Source organism: Motacilla alba, chromosome 1 (genome assembly GCF_015832195.1).
Source record: "Motacilla alba alba isolate MOTALB_02 chromosome 1, Motacilla_alba_V1.0_pri, whole genome shotgun sequence".
NCBI lineage: Eukaryota > Metazoa > Chordata > Aves > Passeriformes > Motacillidae > Motacilla > Motacilla alba.
The window spans coordinates 57228532-57242752 of record NC_052016.1 but is presented as its reverse complement, the minus strand read 5'-3'; the positions used below and the strand labels follow the sequence as shown (position 1 = coordinate 57242752).

Below are 14221 nucleotides of genomic sequence, written 5' to 3'. Positions count from 1 at the left end.
TGTGCTTGGAGCATACCTGGAGCTGGCTTGTAACCAAGCTGGGCGTGATGCTGTGCGTAGCTCTGAGAAGGGAGGGTGTGATACCACTCCAACTATTTTTGGTTTTATTGAAAACTGTAATTTCTTTGGCTTCTTTGGTGAGCAAGTTAATGGAAACCAGGTTTTCTTTAGAGGATAGAAATCTTTAAAACTTCCTTTACTTTCTCTTATGATAATATGTTCCAAAAAGAAAATAATTAGGTTGGTGTAGTGAGCATGATGCACGGGGTCATTTGTTCAGGGCTGGGCAGTTCTTTAGCGACGTCCACTTGGCATCCTTGTTGCTTCTGTGGTTGAAGAGGACGCCGGTAGCTCGTTGCTAGGAAAGGGACGGGCGGCGAAGAAGTCTCCGTGCATACCTGGTGTCCTGTAACCAGCCCCACTTCTCTTAGGGGCTCTGATGATTCATCCCCTTTCGGCCCTGCCCTGTACTTCCCAATACTGAGAGGCAGCACCTGGGACTGGAACGCTGTCAGCGCTGCCTTGTGTTTTCCTGCCTTTCAGAATTTGGGGAATAATCCTGACTTTAAATAACTGGAGATGGTATCTCGGGCCAAAGTTCCGGGTCTGCAGCGAGTGCCGTAGCTGAGCGCTTTGGCTGTGCGGCCGTAGACGCCCGTCCTTGCCCGTGTCTCCGCTGCCGGCAGCTTTCGATTTCGCGGGGCAAAGTCTCGGCCGCTCGGGACATGGAGCGACGCGCGCTCCCGCCCGGCCCCGCCCGCGGGGGCCGAGGGCAGCGGGGCCGGGGTCGCGGCGGGGGCCGGGGCCGGGGCCGGGCTGCGGAGCGGCTGCCCCGGGCCCCCCATCCCGGGCCGGCCCCGACCCCCCGCCCCGGCGGGCCCGGCCCCGCGGCCGTGGACGAGCGGCTGCTGCGGGCCCTGGGGGGGCTGAGCCTGGGGCCCCCGCGGGGCGGCGGCGGCGGGAGGCTGGTGCTGCTGCGGGGGCTGCCGGGCGCCGGCAAGAGCACCCTGGCCAGGTAAGCGTGTCCCGGCTCCGGGGCAGGAGCAGCGGCCGGGGGCAAGCGGGGCAGTGCTTCGGGAGTCCATGTGCCCGCCCGGCACCCGCTGCAGACCCCCCGGGGCAGGGCAGGGCTGGGGTCGGGTGGAACGGGAGCCCCGAGGGAGTTTTGGCTGATGGCAGCCGCCCGAAACCCCCCCGGCTCCAGGCCCGCTCCAGGCTGTGCTGTCCCCGGCACCTGTGGCTGTGTCTGGGTGTCCTGCCCGTGGGACTGTGCGAACTCCTGTTCCGAGCGAGCGGTACCTACAGGGATGCTTCTGGTGAGATGGACTGATCACCCCGACCAGGGCGGTAATTGTTCCTTTTCTTAAAGGCGCCAGATTGGTGGTGGCTTTCTTTTTTTCTTTTTTAAATTTTATTTTTGGATTGTTTGGTTTGGTTTTGTTGGGTTTTTTTGTTTGTTTGTTTGGTTGGTTGGTTTTTTTGGTGATTTGGGGTTTTTTGTGTGTTTAATCACGAACTTGGTAAAAAACTTCCTCTCTCTGGCTGAAAATTGGCAACTCTGACTTCTGTTTTTGTCATGTCCTGCACTCCTGGTCAGAGCTTTAGCAGTGTATAAAATGTGTAGAGAAGAACACTTCACGCTCCAACATCTCAAAGGCTGATGGTAAATAAGTGGAAAAACACAGTGGGGAGTGCTGGGAAGCAGAACTGCAGTCAGTGTGACTGTGCGGCTGCATTTTGGTATCACAAAATCTGAGAGTCTGGTATCACACGGCTCCCAGTGCCACCCACTCTCTATCGAAAGAGGAATGTTCCCTGTCTTCTTACTCTGCTGGGCTGAGCAACCCATGCTGGCATCATGGGCTGCCGCAGGAAGGGCTCTGCTGTGAGAGGTGGCAGCACGAAGCTGTGTGATACACTGGGTTCATCTACAGTTTCCTCTTCTCAGTAGAACACTTCCCTGTCCCACTGGGCATTCTGCCTCACTGCACTTTGGCAAACAAAGTTCTTTTATGAGTTGCCAGATGCTGTGTTTTGCTCACACCCAAAACACACGCCTCTCCCTTAAGAGGCCGTGTAAGTGTGAGCCTGCTCCTTCAGGCTCACACTTCTCATAGCACAGTGAGAACATAAAGGTTTGGGAGCATATTCTCAGGCAGTGCAAGTAACTGTACTTACCTGTACTTTTTAGGTCAAAACACAAGGTTAATTGTTAATGATGTATTTACAAGATCAGTTTTAAGTGTTGTTGTAGTAGTCCTTTGTGAGATGGAGGTTTGGGTATCTGACTGTTTCTGGCCCGTGTTAATCACATCATTGTGTTTAGCCTTCAGCAACACACAGATCAAAAGGCAGCATTTAGTACCTCTCCTTAACCCTGTCCAGCTTGTGAAGGACTGTACCAAGAGAATTCTTTTGCTGTTGTCACACTGCCTAGCTTTTGGTATTGGTAAATGCTATGTGCTGCACAAGGGCAAGTTTGCAAGAAATGACTGCAACAGATCTCAGTGCAAGATCCCACTGGAGGAGGAAGGTGTTGTTTATTTGCAAGAGCACTCTCTAAACTCATTTTATAAATTCAAGTTTATTTTCTCAGATTTTATTCACTCACAATATCACAACTTAATACTTGCAAGCATCAAGATGAATGTGCTCAGGTGGTCTGCCCAAAATCAGAGTAGACAAGGACCATATGCTGTCCCATCCTCGCTTTCTCTGCTGGGTTGCTCTCAGTTGGAGGTGACAGGGTAGGTTTTGGCCAGGTTCTGCTGTGCCATCTCCAGCCAGCCATTATATCTCCTATACTGCCATTTTTTTTTGCCTGTGAGTTCTGCTTACTTGGTGCTTTCTGAGTCTTAGGTGGGTTTTTTCCCCCATTATATTAATTTTTCCATGTCTTCATCATCTGCCCCTCTTGGAACAAGGGGAAGGAATCAGGTGTGGAGAGGCTAGCGTGACCTGCTGGCCATCCTCCTGCTCTCAGAGCACGGGTTTTCCTGTGGCAGGTCACCAGTGCTGGGCCTCAGCTGACTGCTGGCCTTGGGGGGCTGTAAACAGGACCTGTCCCAGTTTTATTGCTGTTAGTGATCTTGACTGTCAGTGGGTACCATTGTTTTAGCCTTTGCTCTGTTCTTTCTCCTGGTGCTTTCACACGTATCTACATTAATTCTTTCTGCAGATCAGCCAGTACTTCTGTGTTTCTGTCACAAACTTGACATCTTTAGAGTGCTCATGGGTTACAAACCATGAATGTTATCACTGGTGATACAGCAACCCAAAGATAACTCCAGTCAAAAGGCCCCTTTTCTATTCATCACACAGTCCTAGGAACAACCTTGGATCCATGGCTTGTTTCCTTGACCTTTCCATGTCACTCAGCAGAATTTGGATACAGCTTTGTAAGCTTTAGTTACGGCACTTTTGTTAAAATTATTTCCTCATCCTGGTTGCTCCCAGCTTGGAGCAGCCCTACATTGGCACGCATCAGTTCAGGTGTCATGTTTGGTTTCTGGTAGAGACAGCAAAGGACCCATGTGTGTGATATATGGAGTAGTCAAGCCAGGATGAGGAGTTGTTCTGCTCCCTGCCAAGCTTCACACCTTTCCAGCAGCTTCACTGTTAAGGATCAGCTTCCCTGAACCACATATTTTAGGTGGCCCCAGCTACCTGCCTTTAACCTTTTCACTGAATGTCACAGACGTGTGAGGCAGAAGGGGCAGCTGGGAGTCACATCTCCATCAGCCTCCTTCAGGTGTGCTGGACATGCTCCTCCTGAACGCATTGTCCTTGACTTCACAGTGCAGGTTTGTGATCACACTGAGGCAGCTGCTAAGGAAAAGATTATCTGAGGTGCAGTGGCAGCTATACTTCCGAAAATGCCTCCGGAATTTAAGTGAGCCACGTACAAGCTCATACCTGCTTCTCCAGCAAACTGCATTGCACAGCAGCTGTATTTCCAGCTCTTTGGCAGCATATTGCTGTGCCGCACAGCTCAACTTAAACCTGACTCTTTATCCAACAGTTTAACTCCAGCTCCATAGGCTGGGCGTGATCAAACTTGTAGCTTCTCAGCCACAGCTGGTTGATTTATTTCTCGAAATGAGCTTGTTCTTGTACTCTCTTGTGAAGCACAGAATGAGTATTCTTTCAGAACAGGAGGGGAAAAAAATGCACTGGCACTGAGGCATCACTGTTTGGCACCATGTGTGTCTTCTCTGGTTCTCTCTGCTGCTGTTGCCCGGTTTATCCCAGCACCTCCAGTCCTGGGCCAGCTGTTCCCAGAACTCCCAGCAGCCGGCCCCGCTGCAGCACTGCCGCTCTGACGGGTTCATGGACTTCAGCTCTTGCAACTCCTACCTCCACGCAGCATTGCACTGTAAACATTTGCCTTTGTGTGAAACCACTTCAGGTGAGTCTCCTGAGTGCCTTGATCAACTGGGACTCAAGCCTGGTGCTTTAGGAAGCAGAGCCGTGCTTGGACCACCGGGGTGAGACACAAAGGCACGGCTGTGCTCTGCCAGCTGCACCTGGCAGCTCGGCCAGGCAAAGCCCTCGGGGCACCAGGAGTGGTTCAAACGTAATAGACAGTGGCAAGCGCTGGGCACTGCCACTCCAAATCTCACAGTTCTGCTTTCCTGCTGGAACAAAAGGCTTTTGGACACCTTTGAAATGCCACAGGACGCTTAACGTTTGGAAGAGTGGCCAGAGGAAGTGGTTGCATGTGGTGACAGTACATACATGTTCTGGTCTCTGATATTCCATTCTGTGGCCTTCTGAGCACTGAAAATGTTTTTTTCCTATCTGCTATCAGAAATGAAGTTTATTTTCAAGTTTTCTGATGGAAAAGTATGAAAACCTATGGATACAAAATGCATTATGCTCTACCCTTTGCTGAAAAAAGGTTTGCTGCTGTTTCAGAAACTACAGAGGATAAGAAAGGAAGAAGAGAATGAGGGATGTTTGCTCTGCATAAAATAAACCTCCTTAAACCCTTTTCTCCTCACCCCTCTACAAGATGAAGGAGGTACCCTATCCACTGCAAGATGAAGATATGTAGTATTGTGCAGTTATGTGTCCAAAGCAAATTAGTACTGAACCTTTCACAGATGCTGCCTGTCACAATGCAGTGCTTCCAGTTCAGTGGCTTCTTTAAAAAATGCAAACATAGCTCCTATGTGTCCTTTGTGATCTTGCAAAGGGATTGCATTTTTCTTTTCCTCCTTAGTAAGCTTTACACTTACTGATCTATCAGCAGTGGGTAATTTTCTTTTTACAGAGCAGTTCAAGATTTATTCATAAATAACCGTGGTCACAAGCCCTCCCATTTTGCATAGCTGGTTTGTATTTCTCTAAAATACAGGCATTTTAATTGCTTCCAGTGATTAAGAGCATGATGTGATTATGCAGGACCTTTCTTCTAAACTAACCTGAGGTCCTGTGAAAATTGTGAAAGGCTCATGTAGTAAGCAACACATGAAAGGGTTCTTGGTGCCCTCTGGAATGATAAGGGAGAGAAGAAATAGGAGCTTTGTCAGCTTTGTGGGCAGTATGGAAGGGATTACAGACAACAGCTGTCAACTTCAGCGACAGTTTGGTTGTTTTGGAAAGGTAAAAGTTAAAACCAGCAAAATAAACAGAAGGTAAACCATCTTTTTCCCACTTCATGTTTTCTTATGTTGCTGTTAGCAGGAGCTCATTTGGTATGTAGCAAATTTGGAATATAGCAAATGTTACAGTAATTCATAGCTCTCAGCCCATTTTGTCCCATATTTTTCCTCCTTTGAAACACAAGTTTTATCTACTTTAATTATTGATGTGAGGACCCTAGGCTGAGCTTGCAGATATTCACCTACAGCTTAAATTGGTTAAGGGTTAATATCAAAGCTCTCAGGGCTGAAAATTCAGTAAGGTTTGGGGTAAGAAAATGGATTTTAAGATTTGCTCTGGTTAAGAACATTTTAAAAATAAATACTGAGAAAAAAAAAGTCTTGAGATCTTTTATTAATGTGCACATTTTATGTGCCTATTAGTAGCTAAAGGGAAAACACATATGGGAAAGGTGAGGTTCTGAATCATAGGGAGACCTGAATACATCAGGTTATCCACAGCAGTAACCAGATAAGCATTAGATGTTGCTCTGCTTTTCATAATAAGAATTTTTTGCCTGAGGCCAAAACTAAAGCAACAAAATTTTACTGTTTGCTAACAGTTTAAAACATGATTTTTCTTATTTGCCCAGCAGTTTGCCCAGCAGTAATTTTGTGAATAAAACATCCCTTTGGGGCTAGAAGACAAGGACAGGTAGGTGCTGGAATGATGCATACAGGGGGTACAGCCCAGTCCTGGCTCCATCAGCACTGAGTCACTGCTGGCTGGGGTGGACCCCACCACCAAATAATATTAATTAATCAGCAGATGGTAGAAGTTACAGTGGAGACAGAGCAAAGGCAGAAGCTGACCTTTATTCAGCTAAATGCACCCTGCAGTCCCAGTGAAGAGCTGCTGCTTGCAGGCAGATTAGGGTACAACTGGTGAGTAAATGGTTGGAGCAGAACTGGGTGACAGAATTAAGTTTTTTCTGCCTGTGTGCCTGTTCTGCTGCTGATAACCTGGAGACACCTTTTCCTTTGCTCTTGCCCATGAAGATAAGACACTGAGAAATGCTTATGTTGCAGCTTGTGGGCATGGAGGGAGAAAAGTTTTATTAGGAAAGCTAAAATGAGTCACAGGGGCTGGAGACCCTGTGTAGTGTGAGACAGCAAGGCAGCAGCATTCATGTCTGAAAGACACAGGGTTTCTTGATTGACCTTTCTTTCTTTTCCCAAGACATTCCAGGCCTTAGGGAGACAGGAAATAGAGGGATGATGCCATGGGCGCTCCCTGACTTCTTGCAGAGACTCTCTCTTCCCCCAACTCTTCCCTGATTGATAAAAAAAAATGGACAATTCTATATCTATGGACACAAAAAATTTGGGATTAGACACAAATGGGAACACAACCCTACATTAAGTGTAGGGTTTGTTTTTTGGTGTTTTTTTTTGTTTTTTGTTTTTTTGTTTGTTTTTTTTTTTGTGGTCTCTAAGGACTGGCAGAGGGATGCTTCATATTTAAACCTCCACACAAGGCAGCACTTCCTTCCACCTCCAAGAGCCAGTGGCTGCCTGTGAGGCAGCTGGTCGGTGTCCAGCAGGACACACATTTGCTCCCCGTGGCATCCCTGGCCTCAGGAGCACTGCTGGGGGATGCACACCTGTGTGAAGGGAAGTGGGATTGCCCAGTGCCACTCACCACAGCAGTCTGCTTTATGGATCTGCAAATTTGTCTAGAAAATATTTTTTATAAACTCAGATTTGTTTACAAAATTTGTTTAAAAGCTGAAGTTATAAAAATTACTCAGCTCTACAATAGGAGGTTTAAGTGAAACAGAGACAAGTGATAAGAACCATAAAATCATATAAATTAACACAAAATATTGATTTGTCATTCTGATACTTGTTTGCAAATTAAAATTCTAAATAAGTGCTACCTGCTTTACAGCCAAAAAAACCCCTCAAACCAAACTCATGGACCATCTTTACTAAATAACAAATCCTTCTTTCTGATTATCTTCAGAAATCTCTGTAGCAAAATTCCCATTGTCAAATTATCTTCTGACACCAACTTCCATGCCTGGGTAAGCAGGTTTGGGCTACTGTTTTTGGGTTTTTTTCCCCTTCTCTTTAGAATCCTGCTTTCTCAGGTAACTCAGAAGGAGAGCTGAATATATTAGTGAGATTAAAGATTCAGATGTTGGCAGTCCAGTGTGGATTTCTCTGCTGAATTAAGGAAATCAAGGCCACACCTTCAAGCTCCATTCCTTTCTTCCTACATGTCCATCTACTGATTGTTGTACTTCCAGATCCTTTAAATTGGGATTTTTCAAATGAAGCACTGCGTGTATTTGCAGAGCACTCAAATAGCTCATGATTTAATGCTCTCTGTTTAAGTGTGTTACCAGGTACTAATCCTTCTTTCATCTTTATTTTTTCCTTGCAGACAGCTGAAACGTGACAACCCCAGTGCTGTAGTCCTTAGTACTGATGACTTCTTTATTGAAAATGGTGTCTACATCTTTGAGCCTGACTTCCTAGAGGATGCACACAAGTGGAACCAGAAAAGAGGTGACTGAACTTGATCCAGGGGCTGTGCAGAAACTGCATTTCAGGATGCCTTTAAACTTAGCTCCCAGAATAAAATACCTCAAGGTGGTGTCATACGCTGTAGCTTGTGGGGCGTTGGCTAAAAAATACATTTACCACTTCTGCTTTGATTTCTTCTGACTTATAAAAGGGAAATTTGTAAATGAAAACATTTTGGAGGTTGGTTAATGTTATTTTAGAGGAGGCACTGCTGAATCTTGATACCATGCAGACACCAGCCCAGCAGCTGCTCCCTGCAGTATAGGCACTGCAGCCTTTACCTCTAACTTGTTAGGTGTCTGTCCTGACCTGGAAGGGGATGGGAATGTAATGATAGACAGGAAGGAAACTTGCAGGCTCAGTGTAAGTTTGAGAATTAAACAACCCAGGTCTTTACTCTATGTACCATGCTTTTGTGGCTATGTTCTGAAGGAATTTGTAGTGATGGCAAACATACTTTGAGATGATGTAACAGGGATCTCCTGCAAATGACAGTAATTTTTGGCTGGCTGCTGTAAGTATGCTCTATAAGAGCTTCAGATCAGCCAGAGGCTGCACCACATCTTCCAGGAGAGCTGCTGGGCACTGCCCTCGGCTCCCATTTGGGTGGTAGCTGCAAACCCAGGTCTGGTGGAGAGCCAAGTGTGTGAGCAGTGGGCAAAGAAAGGATGCTGTAGGGCTAGTAAGGCCTGGCTCTGTTATTTAATCTATTTTAGCTTTACTTAATGTGTTACATTGCAGCACGCAAAGCAATGAAGAATGGGAAAAGCCCGGTTATTATTGATAACACCAACATCCATGCTTGGGAGATGAAGCCGTATGTGATGATGGTAGGGAAAGCTCTGATTTATTGCTTTTATATGCCTAGCTATGACATTTACAGGTTGATCTGACTTAAAAGGTTCTTTGCATGGCTAAAAACATTTACTTCAGTTTTCCCATAGTTCTCTAATTATAGTTAAGGATGGATATTGTGATGAAGTAGGGGCAGAGGTGCCAATGTAGTTATTTAGCTAGTCAGCTTTGTAAGTCAGTGAAGGCAAAACCACTTGAAAAGATTAACGGCCTTTGAACCTGCCCTGCTACTTCTTGGTGATGAGGGCATCATACCCTTCCCCAGTAGTGACATGAATCGAACAGTTCCCAGACTATTTGTTGACAAATATATCAAGATATGATTTATAATTGTAGTTCATGACTTGTGAAAAACACACCATACAGAGCCTTTGAAGACGCATTGGTGTCTCTTGTCAGGAGTTGTGGTAGAGGTGGCAGTTCTTTTAGTGCAGTTTCATAATGTCATCTTTGCATCCTTTAGGCACATGAAAATAGATATGAAGTTACATTCCAAGAACCGGATACACCCTGGAAGTTCAATGTTCAAGAACTGACAAGGTACATAGTTTTCTCTTTGCTGGAACAGACAGCTTCTCTCATTTTGTTGACATGCTCTCAGGTCAGCCTTCTTCCTCTTCATATGAGGAAGAATGTAGCCTGGTAAATGACAACAGAAGGATTGTTGTGGAAAATTTCCATTACTGAGTACCTGGTTGGTAGTGAATTCAGCCCTAAAAGAGCCTGAAGTGAGTCAGGCAGTAGAAAAAGCAACAAGCCCTGAAGCATGTTTTTGTGCTGCAAGCTTGATGGGGCAGGAGCCCTGATTTTCATTCTGTATTTTGAGCAGCAGTCTCTTTTGCTTGGGCACGAACTCGAATCTAAGCACTATAGCCAATATTCAGACTTCTGTCCTTAAGAATCTAATCACAACAGATGCTGTCCTGCTGCAGCATGGAGGGATGGTACATCAAGTATGGGTAAGAAACGGGGTTCTAGAGGATCTTTGTAAAGATCTTAACACACACACACACACACAAAGGATATAAACACTCTGCACAGTGTGGTAGGATATAGAGGCAGCTGAATGAGGCTCTAAGAATGTTAGGCTGACCAGTGACTGCAGGGTTAATGGCTGTAGTCACTGAAAAATTTTGTGCAGGCTGACTTCCTACACTTTAGCCAGCCTGATGTGAAGTTACAGGGAGTTACAGGGCTACCAGCTACCGAATCCAGAAGATAACATATACTTAGTGCAAGAAAACAAGGCAGGGGCACTTTGTTGCAATGGATGGATTTGTTTTCTACCAGCCAGGAGCTCTAGTCAAAAATTAACGCTGTTCCTGTCTGTGTGTGATGGACACAAATGACAGAGGGCCAAGGCCCAGAGTGCTCGTGGCTGCAGGGAGAGGCAGGACCTGGCAGATGGTGGCTCAGGCCTGGGGACAGGTGAGGACATCACCAGCCTGAGCTGTCAACCAGCTCTGGCCTCAGCAGCACCAGCCGTTGGTAGGGGAGCACTGCAGGGGCACAATCTGATCATTCCTTGTAGGCAGAGCAATTCAGTAACTTGCAATTTATTTTGTTGCATATTTGACACACATTGACTTTTCATAGCAGCATTGTAAAGATAATTCACATGCACTCACTGGGGCACAAGCTGCGCCTTAACAGCACTCAGTGGCAACCCCAAAGATTCTCGGGGGTTTGCAAACTCACAAACAGAAATTCCTGGTGGTCTTTGGGAAGACAATTACTGCTAAGTTGTGGAGGGATCATGGCTGGTGCTGCTCGAGCTATTCTATCCAGAAAGCCGCGCATGTTTGAGCACTGTGTTCCCCTCCTTCTCAACCTTGTCATTTATGAGTCTACCTTGAAGCCTGAGCCACATCACGTGCCATGTTTCCCTACTTGCTCTCACAGCACAGCAGTTTGTGGCCTCTGTCCTTGCTGCTGCGTCAGTGTCTGGGCTGGCTGCAGCCCTTGGCCACCCATCTCCAGCTGTACAAAAGCTCACTGAGGCCAACAAGCTGTCAGTGCTAAAGCACAGCAACACTTGTATAAAATACCACTCAGGTCTTCTACACAACTCTTATTTTGGACATTTGTCAGCTCCCTATATCCCATCTGCCTCCCAAAAAATAATGGTGTTATGTTTTTCAGCAGTCACAATAATATTCCTAAGAAATAGGTGGAAGTGAATAGTAATTTGTTAAAAAAGGCCAGAAAGAGATCAGTGGAGACCTGAACCATTATGCTGAACTTATCAGGGACTTCAGCAAAGTGAAGATAACCTCATACACAGGCAGCTAAATACTTGTATTTTCTGTTTTGACTCTACAGAAGAAATATTCATCATGTCCCTCGGGAAAAGATACAACGAATGAAAGAACAATACGAGCACAATGTTACCTTCCACAGTGTTCTCCGGTCTGAAAAACCAAGCAGGGATGAGGGAAGCTACAGTGGAGCAAGTGCAGCTTATGGGACGGGTCCCCATCCCACCCACCTTTCTGCCGTCCCAAGGAGGAGACCTGGCACGGCACGTACGAATGTGACATTTAACTGAAGATGTGCATTCCTTGGTGTTTTAATTATCAGGGTACAAGAGTCTCTAGTTTTACATTTTTTTTTCTAAACTGTTTTTATTCTTGTGTTTTTCTACTACATTTCTAAATTACTTTTATTTCTTACTAATCTTTAAATGGCATTGGACCGTGATCTCACAGCTCTGTGTGCTCACTGGAAGAGTACTGTACCCAGTACAAACTGTACTCTGTCTCATGCCTCTTCCTCCCTGAAAATCCATCCAGGGATGTGTGAAATGCACTGGGCTCTACCAAATGCCACATTTTGGATATTTTTTCCTGCATCACAGTCTGACACTAGCAATAAACATTCCTAACGTATTTCTGTCTTAAGGCCATTGTGGCCAATTCTTTCCCCACACAAGTGGCATTCCTCGCCATTTTAAAGCTTTATATCTGACTGTATAAACTTCTTGTAGCTACTACCTTGCCTACAGCATTATTGTAACCTTCAGAGGCAAAGTGAATGATGGCAAAGTAGCTCAGCAGATTGTAGCAAGGTCTGATGCTGTTCCCTCTCTCCACTGACTGGATTCATGCTGGTCTTACCTCACCCACAAACAGCCTCGCCAGCCTGCAAGCAAAACACTTCAACAGAGCAAACTTAGCTCTTCATCTTGTCAAGACACAGGAGTTCACTGATCCCAAGATGGAGAGGCACCTAAAATGAAACATTAGTGTTAGGCGTGTGTGTGTTAATTCCTAAGTGGGAACAGGGCTACAGGAGCAGCTCTGAGAAGCTGAAGCAGAAACACAGACCAAGGAGCTATGTAATAATAATAATAACTCTGTGTGGCATTTTGGTGTGAATCAATCATAGCTGTTCTTTAAACCTGCTTTAGTGCTACATGGAAAGTCAGAGGAGAAAAGTACAAGAACTGTGCCAGAATAGCAGAGCAACATTTCAGAATTAAAGTGTTCTGTTTGGTGAAAATAAGAAAACTCTTTATTATGCCCTGCGCCACTTTGGACAGCCAAACAACTATTCTGATGTTGCAGAGGGTCACAAAACTGATGGCTTTAGACTGAAACAAAGACCCCGCTGTAATATAAGAACACAGAATCAATGGCTTACAAAATGTCATCAAACCCTCAGCCACACTGATGTTATTGTACAATACAGCTTTGTGAGAAGTGTTTACATACTAAACTTCAAACTGTTTTGCAAATGAAGTGTTATTTAATGAGTCTGTTTTTGTAATAGAACTTTATTAAATACAATCAAGTTTTAATGTACAAAGTGTAAAAATAATTTGATTTTGAAATATATACAATACTGTACATGCACATTAGCAGCATTTTCGGGATTTTGGTCTTTGTGGCATTCTGTGGGCTGGTAATGAATCTTCAGCTTCCTTTGGGTTCTTCTGAAGAGCCTCAGCTACTTCAGAACTGCTTTTGATGAGTTATTTGCTTCCCCAGTAGACCTGGAACTATTTCTGGATGAAAGATCATCAGATAAAGTAGTAGCTGTTGCATTGCTGTTTCCAGTTACAGAATTCATCTTTTTTTCTTCTGGTAAATTATTTATGAGTGCTTGTGTATTAATCATTGCCAGTTCTTCATCAGCAATCAGGTCATTCTCAGGAAGATGGACAGTTTCTCTCACTTTCCTGCAAGGGGTGACAAGGCCAATATTCTGATCTGTCCCTCTAGGTGACTTGCTGTGCTGTAAACCCAAACTTCGTGGAGGCTGAAATGCTCTTTTAACAGATGGAGAAATTACTGAACATATTGGTGTCAGTGGTGGAGGGGCAGGTATGCAACTGAGGAAGTCCATAGCTTTTCTCTTTTTGCTGGTTTTGAGATGGTTTTCACTAACTGTAGCAGGTGAAGGTGTTTTTGCTGACCCTGGAGTCACAAGTTCTGTTTTTGGTGTGCTAGCTGACAAAGGGCTCGGATGCTTCATTTCAATTCTAGAAGAGATCTGGGTAAAAAGAGAAGTTTTATGTTGAATAGAATGTTCTGTTTCATGAACTTCCTCAAAGACTTCCAAAAAATGGGGGAAACTCCTCCCCCCCGCCAATATAAAAACATTACATCATCATTCATATCCCATTTAAGTTTACTCTGGTATCTCCTGATGGTGACTGATATTATTCCTTCAAGTGCTTATGACTGGTAAGTCACTGTTTACCTGTACATTTACATTTTGTTCCTAAGAGCTAAGCAAAATGTATGGGAATTTTTCTATGCCACATGGTAAGAAATCAAAGCACTTATAAGTCTTCTACTGCCTTGGCTATGTTCTCCACACGTGGTTGGTTAAATAAGTAAAAAGGAGAAAAAAAATTGAAGAAAAACCAAGATAGAACATAGACCAAAAAATTTGAAGAAAACAATACACACAGGACAGATGCTACATAGCAAATCTTTCAAGCACAGGCCTGAGAATACACTTAATGTCTCATTTTTAAAAGATGATTAATGTATTTAATAAACTATACAAATTAATGTATTTAATAAACTATACAAATATAAACTAGTTAGTCTATAACGTATATAAACTAAACCTTCAGAATTAAACATTAGCCCTCCCTTTGAAATAGAAAAGGATGCCTTACAAGCTTAAACTTAGTCCCCAGGAACTGATATCACACCAGGGTGTTTCCACCTCCCTTG

The 14221-nt window shown here is 44.8% G+C and overlaps 2 protein-coding genes across 4 annotated transcripts in view; one reads left to right on the top strand and one right to left on the bottom strand.

Annotated features, from left to right (window-relative positions):
• Positions 1-158: 158 nt before the first annotated feature.
• Positions 159-12887, top strand: N4BP2L1 (NEDD4 binding protein 2 like 1). Its single transcript, XM_038127669.1, has 5 exons — positions 159-1015; positions 8035-8159; positions 8919-9007; positions 9496-9572; positions 11355-12887. The coding sequence occupies exons 1-5, from the start codon at positions 726-728 to the stop codon at positions 11578-11580; spliced, it is 807 nt and encodes a 268-aa protein (XP_037983597.1). The 5' UTR covers positions 159-725; the 3' UTR covers positions 11581-12887.
• BRCA2 (BRCA2 DNA repair associated) overlaps positions 11577-14221 on the bottom strand; it is a 36130-nt gene continuing 33485 nt past the window's right edge. For all 3 annotated transcript variants that reach the window (XM_038127554.1, XM_038127565.1, XM_038127570.1), the window contains one exon: positions 11577-13526. In XM_038127554.1, coding sequence (XP_037983482.1) covers positions 12981-13526 — 546 coding nt within the window. In that variant the 3' untranslated portion in view covers positions 11577-12980. The remainder of the gene's footprint in view (positions 13527-14221) is intronic.

What these genes read in the sequence shown, in the direction of transcription:
- N4BP2L1 (XM_038127669.1), top strand. Translation starts at nt 726, where the DNA reads ATGGAGCGACGCGCGCTCCCGCCCGGCCCCGCCCGCGGGGGCCGAGGG. An exon ending in CAAGTGGAACCAGAAAAGAG is followed by an intron (nt 8,160 to 8,918) that starts GTGACTGAACTT and finishes GTTACATTGCAG; the next exon opens with CACGCAAAGCAATGAAGAAT. An exon ending in TGAAGCCGTATGTGATGATG is followed by an intron (nt 9,008 to 9,495) that starts GTAGGGAAAGCT and finishes TGCATCCTTTAG; the next exon opens with GCACATGAAAATAGATATGA.